The sequence below is a fragment of the Falco rusticolus genome, chromosome 3 (assembly GCF_015220075.1).
Source record: "Falco rusticolus isolate bFalRus1 chromosome 3, bFalRus1.pri, whole genome shotgun sequence".
Classification (NCBI taxonomy): domain Eukaryota; kingdom Metazoa; phylum Chordata; class Aves; order Falconiformes; family Falconidae; genus Falco; species Falco rusticolus.
The window spans coordinates 21,963,888-21,982,222 of record NC_051189.1 but is presented as its reverse complement, the minus strand read 5'-3'; the positions used below and the strand labels follow the sequence as shown (position 1 = coordinate 21,982,222).

Below are 18,335 nucleotides of genomic sequence, written 5' to 3'. Positions count from 1 at the left end.
ACATGACCCAGAAAGACTCCCAAGTATGAAATTTTGCTGAAAGCTTGGTTCAATTACAGGAAGTTATACTTTCTTTCTGCAAACAGGTTTTTTGGTATGTGATTACAATATGATTTATGAAATTTTTTTTTTTTTTGCATTTCATTCACAGCTTTAAACTATTCTAAGTTTTCTCTATTTATACTTTGAGGCAAAGATCTAGCATATTAAATATACTAAAACAAGCATATACAGTAACACAAAGATTGAAGTATAATATTGACTCTACACTTTCTATAATGGCCATATCCGACATGCTTCTCTACCATTTGTTATTGTTTAGCTGCCATTTAAGTGCCATCTAAACAGTTGAGGCTGTTAAGCATTCACTGAAGACAGTCAATGACTACAAATCTCAACAAGATTCAATTCTGAGAACAATTAAACAAAGTACAAAACTGAATGAGGATGAAGTCAGAGGTCATGAACTTCAGAAACAGTCCAACTGCAAAATCTTATTTAGTCATACAGAAACTTATTTCAATCAGAATATTGAAGCAGAAAGAAATAGTGGCCTTGGCTGAGACAATTATTTTAGCTGTCCAGTTCTGTATTTTACAAATATACCTGTATAGTCTCCTAAAAACATTTTTGTCTTACAAAATTAAAGGGAGGGTGACTAGCATAAATTGATTACACTTTCATTAATGTCACTGAGGAATATGATAAAATCTACTGTCATGCTGGAAAGAAAGTTTCCACAAGCAAATGTGCCTCAGTAAAACTTTACTTGTTAAGCAAAAAGAAAATTCTAGGAAACATCATCTTACTACTTGCTACAGCAATCTGAGAAAATACGCATCACCATGAAAGATTTAGTAAAGCTTGCATAATTTCACTATCACACTTTCTTAATTTGAAACCCAGTTCTCCACTCACACAAATGTGTACTATTTTTCTGCTGCACCCACGCACTGACAAGATCTTGTAAGTCTTGCAAAAGTGCTCTATTTCAGGACCTATACAGAGGCTTAATTGTCTTTTCCTTTTTAAGTGCTGCCTTAATCTGTTCTCTTCTATAGAACTTATGCTATTCTTCACCAGAATCTAGTGGCATCCTAAATAATACACAATACCAAAACTTTTGAGCATGCCAGGCTTCCTTGATTTTCTTCTCAAGATACTGACATTTTACAAATATGTATCTCAAAGCTCCAGATTTGAAGGCTTAGTTCAATATAAAAAGAATCCTGCGTGCGCGCGCACACACACACACACACACATATAGAGGAAGCTATATATCTATGCATCCATAGATATATGTAGATGTGAATATACATATGCATACAAATATATATAAACCTTCTCAGTAGTTCAAACACATACAAAGAAAAAATTCTGCTTCTGGAAGATATGTTTTCCTCTTCTTTCTATCCTCCTAGCTTCCTTCACCTGTCTTCTCTGATGCTTATTAAAACTGTAGCTCAGTAAGGACAGTAAGTTCCTAATAGTGATAATTGTTTTATCCTTTTGCATTTGTGCAGAATGTTGTTCACACACTCTTTGAAATTATGATTTAGAGTGGATTCACCAATAGAAATCCTGACTGACAGTGAGATCTTTTTTGGTCTCTTAAATGTGATCAAATCTCCATCTAAATTTTATATTTCGAGCAGAGGGCAGAAAGGAGGAAAACTATATGTTTTACATTCTTTCAGTTTAAAACCATTGCCCCTTTCTTTGTCTTTACAGGCCTTGGTAAAAAGTCTCCACCTTTCTTATAAGCCTCCTTTAAGGCCACTGTAAGGTTTCCCTGGAGCTGCCTCTTTCCCAGCCTGAACAACCCCTACTCTCTCAGCCTGTCTTCATAGGAAAGGTGCTCCAGCCCTCTGACCATCTTCATGGCCTTCCTTTGCACCCACTCTAACAGGTCCATGTCTTTCCCTTGCTGAGGACTCCACAGCTGGACGCAGTACTCCAGGTGGGTTCTCACCAGCATGGAGTAGAAGGGCAGAATCATGTCCATTAACCTGCTGGTTACATTTCTTTTGATACAGCCCAGGATATGGCTGGCTTTCTGGGCTGCAAGTATACCTTGCTGATTCATGTTCAATTTTTCATCCACCGGTATCCCTGACTGCTTCTCTGCAAGACTGCTCTCAATCTCTTTATCCCCCACTCTGTATTGATACTGAGGATTGACCTGACTTGCCCCAACCCAGGTGCAGGATATTGCATTTGACCTCATTGAACTTCATGAGGTTCTCACAGACCCACTCCCAAGCCTATGAATGTCCTTCTGGATGACATCCCTTCCCTCAAGCGAATCAACTGCACCACTCAACTTGGTGTCATCCTCAAACTTGCTGAGGGTGCACTCAATCCCACTGTTCACATCATTAACAAATATATTATGTAGTATTGGTCTCCATAGGGACTCCTAAGGAACAGCACTTCTTACTGATCTCCATTCGGACATCAAGCTGTTGGCTGTAACTCTTTGGATGTGGCCAATCAGCCAATGCCTTATCCACTGAACAGTCCGCCCATCAGATCCATCTCTCTCCTATTTAGCAGACAAGGATGTGGCATGGGATCCTGGCAAAGGCGTTACAGAAGTCTAGGTAGATGACAACTTGACTTACAGAACACAAAACAGACAATAACAGAGATAACTAACAAATGTATGGATAATGTCCCTGTTGCTATTGCAGAATTATTATGTACACCTGAAGACAGAACATTCATGAACAGGACAACTGGGCCATGACTCTGAAGAAGGCACTGATAAAAAAATGTTCCGTGACTCATTCCACTCTTGATTTTTCAAACTTTTTTTTCATTCTTGTAATCCATTTGTGCTAGAGGATGCTCATGTACAGTTGCAGAAAAAATACCTATTTATCTTAAATGTTATCTTTTGGTGATCTCCCTCAAAAACCTCCTATTGCAAAGATTACAAAAGTTCCACTGCTATTAGATCACCACAATCTCATATTCACTTTACATTCATTTATCCATGCTCATATGCTTCTTAATTAATTGTGTTGAGACAAATTTTATGAGGGTTAGATTAATGTTAGCACTTACTTTGACTAGATTTCAAGTACAACATATAGATTTCAAGACATTTATGATTAAAGTGCACCTTAAAGTCTAAATAAGAAAGAATCCATAATTTAAAAATATAAGCTTTAAAAATATTTTCTCAGATATTTGTAAGATACAAATGCAAATTACATTTTAATAATGTTTATTCTTTACCTTGTCCTAAAGTTTGCAGGATGAGGATGCCCATCATATAATGACAAATAATCATATTCTTCTTCTAGAGCAAAAGACTGAAAGACGATCTGTATTCTGTTTCTTTCTTCTGCTATTATAACCCATGTACAGTTTGCACCATTTGGATATCCATATGGGAAGCCAGGGCTTTCTATAGTACCATTAAGTCCTTTTAAAGTTCCACCACAGGTATAAATAAATCCTAAAAAAAAACCGAAAGAAACAAAAGTTAGCAATCCATTTTTATATCAACCTTTGACAAAATACATAATTGCAATTCATAATTTCTAAAAAATTATCAAAATTCATTAAAAAATCAAAGTGCTTCATTTAGAAAAGTAAAGGCCATATTTTAATACAAATCCTGGCCACTTCATGCAAAACAACCCTGCCCACCTAACAAATGTGTTTTCCATGCTGTTTATGTAAAGACATATGGTAGCATCATTGCAGATAAATATATATAGCAACTTCTATGACTAAATTTGGTCACATATGAGGCAAAGTATTTGCATCAATTCCCTTTTTTTAAAAAAGGGAGAGAAGCAGCCAGAGCAAAGTAAATTAGTCTTCTTTTGATCCAGGTCTGATACAGATTATATCTATTAACCTTCTGCTACTCCTCCCAAGATTTTGGGAAAGGAAGAGGCTGAAAAAGCTATTTATTATGAAAAAAGCATTTTCCAATCAGTAATTCTGGTTTATGAAAGATGTGTACTTAAAAACTCAATATGAAATAGCCATCTGTTGCATCATTATATTATTGCATATAAACAACTGCATGGTACATTTGCAACCAGAAAGAATTTAGCAAGCTTTTCCATATCTAAACAAAATATTAAGATGAACAGCTTGCATGTTTTGACTGACTCTAAGTGGGTGGTTGTTTAACCCCAATACTCAGCTAAACCCCACACAGCTGCTTGCTCACTCTCCCCATTTAGGATGGGGGAGAGAATTCGAAAGGTTAAAAGTGAGAAAATTTGTGGGTTAAGATAAAAACAGCTTAATAGGTAGAGCAAAAGCTGTGCACATAAGCAAAGCAGAATAATGAATTCATTAGCTACTTTGGCAGGCAGGTGTTTAGCCGCTTCCAACAAAGCAGGGCTTCACATCTAACAGTTATATGAGAAGACAAACACCATAGTCCTGAATTCCCCCCAACTCTTCCTCCTCCTTTCCCTCAGCTTTTATCACTGAGCATGATGTCACATGGTATGGAATATCCTTTTGGTCAGTTGGGATCAGCTGTTCCAGCTGAGTTCTCTCCCAGCTTCTTGCCCCTTCCCAGCTTAGTTGCCTGCAGGGGCAGCATGAGAAGCAGAGGTGGCCTTGGTGCTGTTTAAGCACTGTTTCACAATAACTAAAACACCCTTGTGTTAACAACATTTTTTTTTCGTTACAAATCCAAAACATAACACCACAGGATCTACTATGAAGAAAATCAACTCTATCCCAGCCAAAATCAGCACAATGGGCCAAAGCCAAAAGGTGGCGGATCTGCTGTTATATGTTTTTTAATACGAGTATCCCCAAATGTCAGAAGTGGCCCCACTTCATCAAGTGAGAGAAAGCACAAAGTGCTCAGCATGCTCTTTCAGAGAAACATGATATAAATTTTGTAACAATCTACAAACAAACAAACCATATGCCATCTCTTTAATTATACACACATGTATATATTTAAGCTCATTAAATCATCTTCTTTATGGCATATTCACAAGCTTGTCTTCCTATTGAGTATTTAAATGCAGAGACCCCTTTCTCTGAAGCACTAAGCAGAAAGCTCTTAAGATTTTACACTTTGTATTGCTACACTTGTAACTTTTCTTAACAACAGATGAGGAACACATCTAATATTTTTATCATGGATTTTTCACATTTATCTCCAATTGTGAGAAAAAAGATGCCTCTTATGAAGTATGATTATTCTTTTACTACAAATATTAGTATATTATAGATATATAGGACAGAGTGGGAGTGGAAGATTCTCTTAGAAAGTAATTAGGGCTTCATTTGCCTCGTCTGACATGTAGAGCAAATTTTACCTTCTACTGTAAATTAGCTTGGAGAATTAATTTTCATATCAATGCCTACACACTTTCATTTGTTATCAACCTTCATTGCTAGAAGTCTGTTTTATTTATGTCTTTCTTCATCTCCTTCATATATTCAAGCTATTTTTAAATCTCCTTTATGTGTTGTTATTATTTATTATTTAAGCTCAGATGTTTTATTTAGCACTTTAAAAATCTTTCAGCATACAGTTTGTGTGCAAGTCACTTTACAAAACTAAACTATTTACTCATCATAAGATCTTCATACTAGAAATCTAGTACCTCCTTCCAGATATATTCACTAGAATAAGACTTTTTAAATAGCTAAGTATGCATAAATTTATCAATTTAGTTTTTTCCTATAAATCTCTTGCTGAGGTCTACTTCATTTGAATTAGAGAAAAAACTTAAGAGAGAGACTTCAAAATTAAATATCATGTATTATTCATTTCTATGCATCTCTCCAGACCCAGTGTGGAAAGCACAATGTAAGCTTCGGCTCAACATCATAATACAGCTCCATAATTTAGAACCCGTGTCACTGTTGTTGTATCTAAGTCAGGATAGCTATCAATTACATATGTTGTGTTCTGTTAACTGAACGCAAGCTATAAAGGAAAACTCAAATAATAGGTCTTCTGTGACCAAAATAAAATTATATTTTTCAAAAGAATAGATGCACAACGAGAAAGCGCCTTGCGAGGTAACTCACTAATGTATACATATTGAATCCAATAATTATTCCTATCCTTACATATATCTATGAAATACAAATTTCCATGACTCATAAAAGTTCAATTTACTCCTTTTATCCATATCCAATCTGTAACAAAAGAGAATTATTCATGTTCTTCAGGATGATGTAACTTGGATATTTTTCAGCGATGACTAGCAGACTGTAACACAGCTATGCATGTGTCAGAAGATACATTTTTAATTCCAAGAACAGAAAAAAACAAACAATGAGGTTTGATTTTGATAGGTCTACTCTTTTAGTCTGCAAAATAAAAAAATCCTGCCAACAGAATCCATACAACATGCACTTTAATCTCTGCTTTCATATGTTAATCCATTCTGTAATGCTCTTCACCTTGGCAGACCAACTTGGAACATTCATAATAGACAACATGCGTTAACTGATTGGTCTGATCAAAAGTTGAAAATATGACATTTATTTTCACAAGGCAAAATTCATGCTAAGGTAACTGGTAACATATACTGTGATCTTTTTCATCTAGATTTCAGAACTAGCATTCAAAACAGAATTCACTTGCAAGCTGTTTTTCATTAAAGAGAAGGTTTGAGTCAAAGCATGAGATAATTTTGAAAAGCTTGATGTTAGGCTAGAAAAGAAAAATACTTGTTGAGGTAAGTGTGAAGATGAACACCACTGCTTATATTCTCTTAATAGTTAGTAGTTAATATGATTCAAAGTTTCCATTGTAATGTTTTCTACCACATATTAAAATTAATTTAATTCTTATCAATTTTACATGGATAAATATTTCTTGAAATCAGAAAACACTGCCATTCTTCCTAATTTCAATCATCCTTTGATTCATTATGGCATTACACTAAGCATCAATAACATCAGTTCTTATTCAAGGTATTTACTCAATTTCATTGTCTTCTAATGAACCAAGTAATACTTAATGTCATATCAGTACCCCTTGCCATTGGATGTCCCATAACCATACTCACTCAGTACTCTACAGAGTTGTCTTTTACTTTTTCTTTTCCTCCTGACCATTCAACTGTACTGTTTAATAACATATTTCCACACCTCTCACCTTCCAAGTACACCACACATTTTGTTAATCCTCTTCATTTAATGTATTCTTTGATAGTTGTCAGCATCATAATTATACTGTCTGCATTAAAACATATGTTTCTAAGTTGCTTATGTATTTCGTTTTAAAGAGGTATTTAATAGTTGCTGTCATTTACTTTAAGAGAAAATTCAGAAAATGGAAGATGAATTGTTGACATGCTGCTTTTTTTCTTTTCTGTCTTTTCCGATATCCAAATCTTCTTTCATCTCTTTCACTTGTGCCCATCTTAAAGCACAGTCAATCCCAATACTTAAAATATTCCTCACCCATGTAACCCATGTTCACCTTCCTTTTTTTGTGCAATCCACCTATTTACAAAATTGTTCTTTCCCCCCTAGATGGTGGTCTTCTTCCATTCAGAACTCATCTTCATCACAGTTGTCTCTCCTGCTCTTTGCATGTTTCTGCAACACCTTTTTCTATTTGTGATCTTTGATCACCTGACTGTCTTTGGCAGCAAGGAACAGTTAATTTTCATGATGATCATAAATCAGGAAGGATTGTTCTCCTTATTCTCTTCTGTTGTGCTGGATTCTTTTTCTGTTGACTTGCTTTATTATCACCTTAGGTGATGAGTTTTCATCCTTCTTGTTTCCTTATTCTCCCCTATATTTTGGTTTGTGAAACCTCTTGCTTTTGTAGTTTCATATTATACTTTCACATGCATTTCGTAGCACTTCAAAGAACCTATTGGAATGCCACAGTGATAGATTTCATAGTGATGTGAACCTTTCCCTATTTCATGAACCCTTCTCTCCTTCCTATCAATCCTTCCTGTTTTTTGGAAAATATATACACAATCTTTGTAAACCACCTCAGCCTCTCTATCATTTTAATTGTTCTGGCATACCTTATACCAAGACCTCTGAGCCCATTTATAAAATGGAGAAGAGGAAGCTCTCACCAGATGTAATGACTGTATTTTATTTTGGACTATGTTTGAAATTTACCTTTTTTCTCATCATGTCTTAGTTCTCTTCCATTTATACTTCACCATTTCCCAATAAGCTTCTTTTTCTGCATAAAACAAGCCTCCTCTCTCTAACCTTAACTTCCAACACAAAGTTTTATTGAGTACAAACATGCAAGGAAACCACCTCCTTTAATGTACTGGATTTAGTTCCTTTCTACTCTCCACTTTTTTCTCTGCCTCCCTCAAATATCCAGCAGCTTGCATACTTCCTTCTTTCTTTCTCTACTGTGCTTTCATAACAGGTGTGACTGGTGACCTTTACACTAAGGACATTCATTGGTGTCCATTCCTACCAGAACGTTATAACACCCCAGTTCTTTCTGAGTCTCATTTTCCTCCTCTGCTAGGGAAGGGGGTTGCATAGACCAGCAGCAGCCCTGTGTTGCAGCACACCAGAACAGAAGCAGGCTGCACCTGTGCAGTAGTTTGCAGTGGGGTAGGTATCCGTACCAGCTACAAGGAATTAGAGCTGATGATGATGTAGAAATACCTCTCTTATATCCATATAGATCTTTATACTTGTTTAACCCAATACTCTGTACTTCAAAGAACTTTTTCCACTTCCATCTCAGCTCCAGTAACAGCTTTTACAATGAACTTTCTACCAGCTGAGCAAAGTTTACATTTAATATTTCACCTGACCATTAAAAAAAAAAAACAAACACCTAAACCCCACCAACCGACACCACAGATTATTTACGTGATTTACTTCTTTTTTAAGTTCCCAAAGTATAGTAACTTCTTCTGTAGTGTTTACGTGTATCTCTGTGGGTTGGTGTTTGTGTTTTGTGTTTGGGTTTTTTACTTACTATTTTTGTCAATCACCTTCTTTTTACATATAATGCTTATTTCCTTTATTTTAGACTGTTTTCTTTAGTCTACAGAAATTCCAGATATGCCTAATAAAGCCTTATAAAAAAAAAAAAAACAACAAAACAAACCACAAAACTCTTGTGTTTGTGAGTGCACAATGTAAAAACACCATTGCAGTGCCTCTGTGAAAATCAGCTCTTAAGAGTTCCAAGACATTTCTTAACTAAATCACCATTTCATTTGAGTTTGTTCTTAAAAGTATTTGCTTTCACAAACAAGATACTTGAATGCTTATTCTCTGCATAGCTTACTGGAAATTTTGCCAATATGTAGACAATACAAAGTGTTCAAAAGAAGCCTGGTTTAAGACTCTATCTATGATTTGTATCATTTTGAGGTTGTGAGAAAACATAGTTATACTTTGTTGCAAACAATTATAGCATAAGCTACAACAAGGTGCCAAAATGGCTTCTCCAATCATTTGGTAGGAGTGGCTGGAAAGCCTATAACAAGCTCAGTGGATTTGGTACAGAATACCAGTCAAAAAGAAGTGATCACTGCATTCGAAGAACTTTATGGAAGTACTGTTTTTCCTCCAAGAAGTATTTCTTATCTTTCAGCCACCTTTTCTGAAAGAGTTTCAGAAATATTTTGGTGTTGTCTTCCACTTGTCTCAGCTGTGAAAACTGGAAAAGGGACAAAAGATTCTGCCCCTTCATGGGAAACTGAGCATGTTTCTTCTTTTAAGAAATGTAAGGGCTAAAAACCAGCAGGACTGCTCACATTCACACGGAATCCATCCTAAGAAGCAGAAGGCTTAAAATGGCAAGGTAGCAAAATAAATAATTGGATCTCATTTAACAACAGTATGCATAACATTTTTTGTTACATATCTTGAAATAATATTTATTGTCATTGTGTGGGGTTTTTGGTTCTATAACAGAAAACTTGTACATTTCCTATAACTGAGAACAAAAATGCTTTATTTTCAATAGTGTTGCCAGTCTGAGTACCTGAAGTTCTAACAAAAAACTACCACCCTGTAAGTGGTTCAACAGAAGATTATCACTTTCACAGGAAGGTACAGGTTTTTCCCTTACCCTTAGGCATTTAATTACTTTGATTTGTACATTACTCTTTGATGGGAAATAGCCTTCTGCTTCTATTCTAAAAGTGTTGCTACCACCACCACAGATGAAAGTCTGATTTCAACAAAGTCAGCTGAAATACACTCAAGATTTTATCCCTAGTATGTAATTAACTTTTCTTCTAAGGATATTTCAATACTTCTCTCCTATTCCTTATGTAATATTTCAAATGCCTTGTAGACAAGGGATCATCTGTTCCAAAATATCTGCCTTCTTGCTCATGCAGCCAGAGAAGGGTAATCTCTCAGATGTGACAAACATCTGGGCAATTGAACTAGACATAAAAACAAAAGAAGACATTTGGAATCTCATCACAGAACGAATTAAAAATCCTCTCTGGGATTGAAAGCCTGCCATATTTAATACCCCTCACACATGCTTGTGCTGCCAGACTTGCAGGGGAATCAGATTTCTTATATTTGGGGAGAATGTAGACAGATATTAAAGGTGTTTGGGTTTTTTTTAACCTAATTTGGATTTCAAATAATAGAATTCCTGGTCTCAGTGGCATTTGGCCATACTGCTCCTCTCTCCTGTGTTTGAACATAAACATTTTGAGCTATGACTTCCTTATTTTAGGAAAACTAATTGTAAGAAGTACCTTCATTAGTATTCTGACCCTGCAGTCTTTTTTTCTTCTTTTACCTACTCTTCCTGCAGTTTTTCCACTTGAAAAGTGGAAAGTAGCCAGCATAAAACTAGAAATTGATCCAGGAATCTTCCCAGCAGTTCTAAAGAGAACACCACATCAAAGGCATGGCTGAAAATGAATTAATGCAGATTTTGTGTTTTATTGCATGGGAAATTTACTCTGTGGAAAAGATATGAACAGAGATTCCACAGTAAAGATCAATTGTTGAAAGAACGATATTTATTTTACATTTCCTTTTTACTGTTCCTTTTTCTGAAAAGCTAACCACATGTCCAGAGGTTTTGTACTGTTTCATTTGTTGTCTTTTATTTAATGTGATCTGAGAAACTGTTAATTCCATTAATTAAATCAGAATCTTTTCAAAATTTGCTTAGAACCATCGCTTAACAAGTCAAAATGACTGGGAAGACCACTACCACAATACTATGAACTGCCAATGGCATTTTGAAGCATTTCTGTTCTTTGAGAAATAACAAGTCTGAATTTGCACAGGCTTCCTAATCGATTTTCAAATAACAAACCTTAGGGCAAAATTATCTTTTCATTAAAATGTGCTTGTAAGTAGTTATGCCTTTCCATGTAAACTGCATGAAAGACAGTAGTAAGATACAACCACTGCAGTAGGAGGTCAGACTAGAAATTCTGAAGTATTTTATCTTTTAGTTGAATCCATGCAATATATTGCTTCTAAAGCTTCATTACTGTTGTATTTATTTCTTATTTAATTTTAAATGTTGATAAAGAAAAGATTTTGCTGCCAAGAACAGGTCTTTGGGTCCCTAGGGTACAAATATATAACAGGGTCTGAAAAAGCTGTGTTTGAAAAAAATTAAAATTAATTGTCCACAGCAGAATAATTAATTAACAATACTGTGAAATTGGTAAATATCAGAATTCTTAAGTAAGGGAAACAGTCACACAATAAGATGTTTCAAAAGTCTTCACTCTTGGCACTATTGGAATATAAGCAAATATCCTCTAAAAAAAAAATACAGGTTAAAACAAAAGTAAGTTCTGAAAAAATTGAGATACATTTAGTACTACACTTTTAAATTAAAGTTCAAATGTTCAAATCCTCTAATTACAGTTTTCATTTTACATTACTAATTGAACAGTCAACATAATGCTGATTTGAATTCCTAAAACGTAAATCTCATTGGCATACACAGTAAACCTCTGTTATTATACAGCTGGTTCATTAAAGTCTAGGATCTGGGATATGGACCTCTCTAATGAGATTTACACAGAGATTTAATCTAGTGAAGAAAAAAAAAAGAAAAGAAAAGAAAACCACAATTACAATATATATATCTGGTAGTTTGAAATCTTGCAGTAGTTTCAGAGAAGTTACAGAGAATAGATTATTGCATTATTGCAAAAAAGGGAGGGGGGAGAAGGGGAAGGACAACCCAGAATGATGAAACAATTTCTAGTAAGCATTCAGAAAGGAAATAAATTTTATAAAATAAATATGATGCTGGTTTGAAGTGACTTCAACAAGATTAGAAAAGACTTTGAAGACTCAATGTTTGGAAAATCAGGACAAAATTAAGGCTCTGTTTTAAGTTTCTGCCAATAGAAACTGAATGTAGGAATGGCTCAGTATTTGCTGTACACTACTGTAGATGGTCTTCCTGTATTGTTTCCTGCTTTCAAAAAATAACAGACAACTTTCTATGGCAGCTTAGATTGCTTCACATGTAAACAACCTAGAAAGTCTTCTCATTCACTCAAAGGGATTACCTTCAGAAGAAATGTAATTCTTAAAAAAAGAAAAAAAAACCCACACAAAACAAACCAACAAAAACCCCTCTTCTTGCTTTAGACTACATGGAAATTCAGACCTTTCTGTGTCTGCTATAAACTTGGGAAGAAAAGAAATGCTCTAATGCTTCGTGCTTCGGAAACATTACCATTCTCAGTGAAGCATCAGCTTTCTCAGTGAAACATCCATAAAACCTGATGTCAATAGCTACCCTGTGAAGCCATTACTATGGGGTTTGGACTGTTGTTCCAAATGCACTCCTTGCAGTCTACAACAGCCTATGTTACCCGAGGGCAGCAAAATTAAAGATGTGTTCAGAATTAAAGGAAGCAGCAGTTGGAAAAAACAGCTATAGTCTTTGATCTACTCCAAACTGTGACAAAATGTTTTGAGGTAAATAGGAGACAGATTTGAATTAAATGGTCGGGACCTCAACCCCTTTTATGAATGTATTAGCAAATACAGCTTGTCTGAAGACGGGCAAGCAGAACAGAGGTTAAAAAGAGAAAATACAGTGAAGATCACTATAAATAATCCTAGATTTGTAGAATGGTTTCTGTTAGAAGCAACATTAAAGATCATCCAGCTCCATTGCCCTGCCATGGGCACGGACACCTTTCACTAGACCAGGTTGCTCAAAGCCCCACCCAGCCCAGCCTTCCATAAGTAGACATGTAAACACACAGTTGTGACATATGGACAGACCGGGGTGGGTTTCCTGTTTTTCATTTTCTAGATCATATTAATGGTGAAAAAACGCTAGCACTTCAAAAATCAAAGAGCCACAGACTACGTATGGGTCAAGTGAATGCAGGGAGGTCAGGAGAACTTCTCATGAAGGGTTTGATACTATGGGGCTGTTCCTGACAGTTCTTAGAAATGAAGGGAGAACAGTTTAAACATCTTGGAAACTAATAATTGTCAATTGTAGATATTCAAGTGTTATATTTCTACAGATTTTTCAGTTTGAAGTCCAATTTTATGAGTTAGGAATCTCATAAAAAGTTACAGATTTTAAACAACTTTTATTTTTTATCACTTCCTTTATTTTATGAACTTCTAACAGGTATTAGCACAGTGTTTGTGGTAGATCTGTTTGTGATTTTAATGATGCACTATTAAACCAAAGTGTCTGTACTGAAGTATCCAGGGCTTTTCTAAAATAAAACACAGCAAAACCTCCAGATATAAGGAACACCAGACCAGCCAGAAAGTTTAGTTAGTAAAAGTTGTTTGAAGAACAATGTTTTATGTTCAATTCTTGAAGTAATGTATGCTGTGATAGGATTTCCTCAAGAAATAGCACAGATCTTTTTTAAAAACATAAGTGAATTCTGTCTTTGTTTACTATAAACTTCCTAAAAAATTTAGGTTTTGATTGAAGCAGCCTTTTACTATACAAGCAAATTCTTCTCATCTATAAATCTACAGTCATAAATTTTTCAATGCTTTCATGAGTCTGAATACAAAGGTAATTTTTCAGATATTGTCTGTTCTGCTTACTTTTTAATTTTGAATGAATTTCCATTGTACATTTCTGAATTTGCAGCAGGTCAAAGTATTAACATCTTTACCATGTACTTCTTTCCAGGTGTCATAAATGTATTTTTTTATCATAAGAACATAAATTTTAGTAGTCAGTTGAGGCAGTACAGACTGAGGCAAAATAAAAAATAAGTTACAAAGAAGACATTATTAGTCACCAAGATATCTCAGTTTTTAAGGTTTTCTAATAAGGCCTCATTTATTGATATCAGTAAAACAATAACTTTGGTATTACAATATTGTTTATATTACATTAATTCCTAAAAATTATAAGCAAACATCACCACTGGAGGGTTTGACTCTATGTAGTATTACATACAAAATTATTGGCTAAAAAGAAAAACAGAGAAGATTTACCTCTGTATACACTGGAAAAAAACCTGCAAAGTCATGAAAAAAAATCTGGAGAAGATGATAAAACTGCTGATAACACTACTCTAAAACAGGAACAGTACAAATGTGTTCAACTCTCTGGCACTGATAGCTTCTTGAATTGATCCTATTTTTGAGAACATTTAATAGACATGACAATGCTAAAAAGTTCTAGAGCCAAGCAATATAATCAAGTGCTATTTCAGATTTTATTTTGGTCCTTATGGTCCCAGGACCATTGAAGCTCTTTACAATAATCTGTATATTTATTCTGGTCCTTTCCAGAGACAACCTGCTTCATTGTAGAGTCAACCAGATGAACTGCATACCTCAGACTGTCAAGGAGGAGCCAGCATATTACAGGAAAATGTTGGGAGCAGCTTATGTGAGTAACTAGATTTTAAACTTCAGCTGATGAGCAGTTTCCCCGGGCAGCTGTCTTTACTAGGACAGTGGATTGCAGAGAGAGGGGCAAGGGAAAGCACATTAAATGAGTCATCCACCTAAGCTCATTTTGCCAGTCTACCGAGTGAGATAAAAATCACCACATTGTGTCACCACCATCAAGAAAAGCTGAATTTTCTCTCTGACTGGCTAATTAAAACCTGGAGCTACACTGTGACCATTTGCAGAAAGGGGAAAGAGAAATAAATACTTAATAGTATCACTGATGTCTTCTTTTCTGTCCTCCTTTGAAAATAACAGAGAAACAAACAAAAATCCAATCACACCATCCAGCGTCAAAGAAAAACCCATTTGTTCTCAAGAACTAACCAGTTACTCTTTTCCATATTCCTGCTAACAATATCTTCTGACCAAATATGTTAGATTACTTGAACTTCGGCTGCAGAACAAAGTTAGATAAAAAGGTCATGTGAAAAAACAGACTGAAGAATTTCTCTACAAAAGGAATATATTAAAATGTTTAATGACAGAAATAAAACTGATATGGGCAGACAGCATAGCACTGAAGTCACAGAAATGGGAAGCAAAAATATTTAGGTAAATAATTCAGACTTGGATGTTGTAGTTTAACTTGGTACATAAAACTGTTTGAAAGAAGAGTTATGTAATTCTATTTTAATAAATTATTCTTGTAAATACTGAGATTTTATTGTTGGTTAGATGTCTTCATGTTCATTTGAATAGGGCAAAAGAATTCAGCATATTACTTTTTGCAGTATCTACTGATTAGAATTTGGACAGACTTTAGCTAATGTGCTAGGTATTCAGTATTCATAAATGCCTCTTACATACTATTACACTATTACTATTCCCATGCAAACACTCTATGCATGGGAAAAATGTAGATGTCTGGTCTGAGTCTTTCTTCTTGGGTTTCATCCTGTATCAGCATGAAAAAAAAATTGGTGCTAATTATTTCTTGAGACTTAATGACAATTTGTTATACAATAGCCTAAGGCACAGCCTTGGACATTCAGTTCCTCACTCCTATTCATTAATACTCAGCAGGGGCCTGGTCTTTTCTTATCAAGTAAGCAAAACACATAATTTTCTATTAAATTGTGTGACTTTACATCTTTAATTGTTGTGCTCTCTAGTTTTAGCTTATTTCACCTTTTGGCAACTGTTACTGCAAGTATCTCTTCCATTCTGCAGTACTGATGTCTGCTTTCAGTAGCTAACATTTCTGAAATTAATCAGTACCCCCCATTTCTAAAAAGCTGCTGGTAATAGTGCCACTGGCTTATCATGAATAATCATCCCCTCTGACATGACAAACTAGCTCTAACAGAAAAGCTATTACTTTGAAACAAATTCTACTGCAATGAAACATTCTCAGTAGTAAAGAATCTCAGTAGAGTATTAAAGCTTGCTCATTTCTGAACAAGGGGAAGAAAGACCTTTGTGTCTTTCTCAGGCTGAATCTTTATTAAATATTGGATAATAAAAGTATCTTATCTAACAAAATTTTTAGATGAGATGCACTTATTTTGTAAGTCTTTAGGAACTATGTACTTTGATTTTTATTTTATCATTAAAAAAATAAGCATGTGGTCCTCCTGGCATTTTAGTATGAATATGGAACTCACTTTTTTAATCTTTTTTTTTTTTTTCCTAAACCATAGACATGTTATTGTGTTGTTTACTGATTCCCTGCTTCTTTGGAGTAATTCAAAATGTCTGCTTATAGCAAAGCAAACACTAACACAGAGACAGCCTTTTCCATAGGAAATGTTACAAAAAGTTTGATTTCAGTATATATGCATCTGTCTGCAATCATCAAGACAGATAGACTTATTGATAGTTATTAAGGCAGGCAAAGGACATACCTATAATACTTCTCTAGGAAACTAAGATGTTCTAACACTCCACACTGACCACTGTGCTAAGGAAATGCTCATTCTCATTCTGCATAAGGTGTACAAGTTGTTCGTAAGAAGGAAGACTTTTCCAGTAGTTTAGGAAGTCAAAGAGTGGCTTTGCATTGTTGCATAGCAAGATTAAAATATTGACTTCTTGCAGAAAGTGGGATTTGGGGAAGAATACAAATCCTTCCAGAAAACCTGGAGAGACGAGACTCCCTTCAAAGGTTGTGAATATTTTCTCATAGTAGTTTTGAGGACACTCTTGGTGTATCAAACACACCAGTAACGATACCAGTAGAAACCTTAAGGACATATGTAACAACTGCTTTTGTTACCAGGGGATATAATTTAAGATCTATGTTTAGTCCTCATATTACAAGAGAAACACCACCATTTGATGCCTCTAACAGAATCGTACTACAAATGTGTAGTATACTGTTTCATTGTGTTCAGTCTGAGGCAAGAACACGGAGTTTGGATTGCGTTTTGGTAAGAAAATACCAGAAAAGTGGGGCTTGGTAGAAGACTGCACCAGAGTCAAAAATCTTTGACTTTATCAAAAAGCTTGTCTCAGAGGAGATTGACCAGCTTCTGTGGCACTGTCTTTTCAGTGATGGTTGGTGCAATTGGAAGCAGAATTAATTGGAATGTTTGGATACAATTTATTTTTTAAATTTTTTTGCATAGTAAAAATCTGTTAAATCAAATCTTCTTTGAATGTATATCCAAATACATTTTTATTAAGGTTTCTTTGTGCCAACATGAACTTCTGGTCTAACTAAAAATGACAGCCCATGTAATATCTAGCTGTTCACAGTAATTACTGGGGTGTGCACAACTCAGTTTCAGGTCCTTGTTATTTGTGTTCTCCCAGTGTTTGTGTCCGACAGAGTGCTGGACAGAGGTTACTTGCAATTCAGCTTCATGCTTATATCTTCTAGAGTGTCTTATGTCCCATTTAAGCTGTTACTTAGGATCAAAGCCAAGTTTTTAAACCACTCTTTTTTTTCTGAAAAACCAGATCTGTTCTCAAGCTTTAATTGTACATCCAGTATCCACTAACTACTGAATGCAGTCCAGGAGTTTAAGTCATCTTTATGTTCCAGTACTGACATTTATTATTCTTTCATCTGCTTATAAATGAGACAGAAAGAGCAGAATTTGATTAAATGTGGGTGTTTACAATGGCCCAACAGCAAGGCTCCTGTTATCAGTGGAGTGCTGGACAAAAGATTCAGGAGTGCTTAGTCATGTACATCAGACTGCAATAAAATAAATGTACTCCATATAGTCTCTGCTGGCTATAACACAGATTTAAATACTTAGATCAACTTAGACACCTACTCTGCATCTGCCTAATGTCAAGTGAAGGAATCCTGCTAAGGTACTTCTGCAGTTTAGTCCTTTCCAATTATTATATTAAGGCCTTTTTTTCTTCCCAAGCAAGACAAGGACAGGAGTAAAATCAGGCAAAAGTGGGCAGTTGTCTAGAATCCTCTGTATTTACTTGTAATTATACCTGTAAGGTTCACAGTGCTTTCTTTTCCTCTGCCTTTCCTGAAGGAGATGAGGGCCAGATATCTG

At 35.1% G+C, this 18,335-nt stretch overlaps 1 protein-coding gene across 2 annotated transcripts in view; it reads right to left on the bottom strand.

Moving 5' to 3' along the window:
* CSMD3 (CUB and Sushi multiple domains 3) overlaps positions 1 to 18,335 on the bottom strand; it is a 720,137-nt gene that overhangs the window by 632,528 nt on the left and 69,274 nt on the right. For both annotated transcript variants that reach the window (XM_037381737.1, XM_037381738.1), the window contains exon 2: positions 3,244 to 3,466. In XM_037381737.1, coding sequence (XP_037237634.1) covers positions 3,244 to 3,466 — 223 coding nt within the window. The remainder of the gene's footprint in view (positions 1 to 3,243; positions 3,467 to 18,335) is intronic.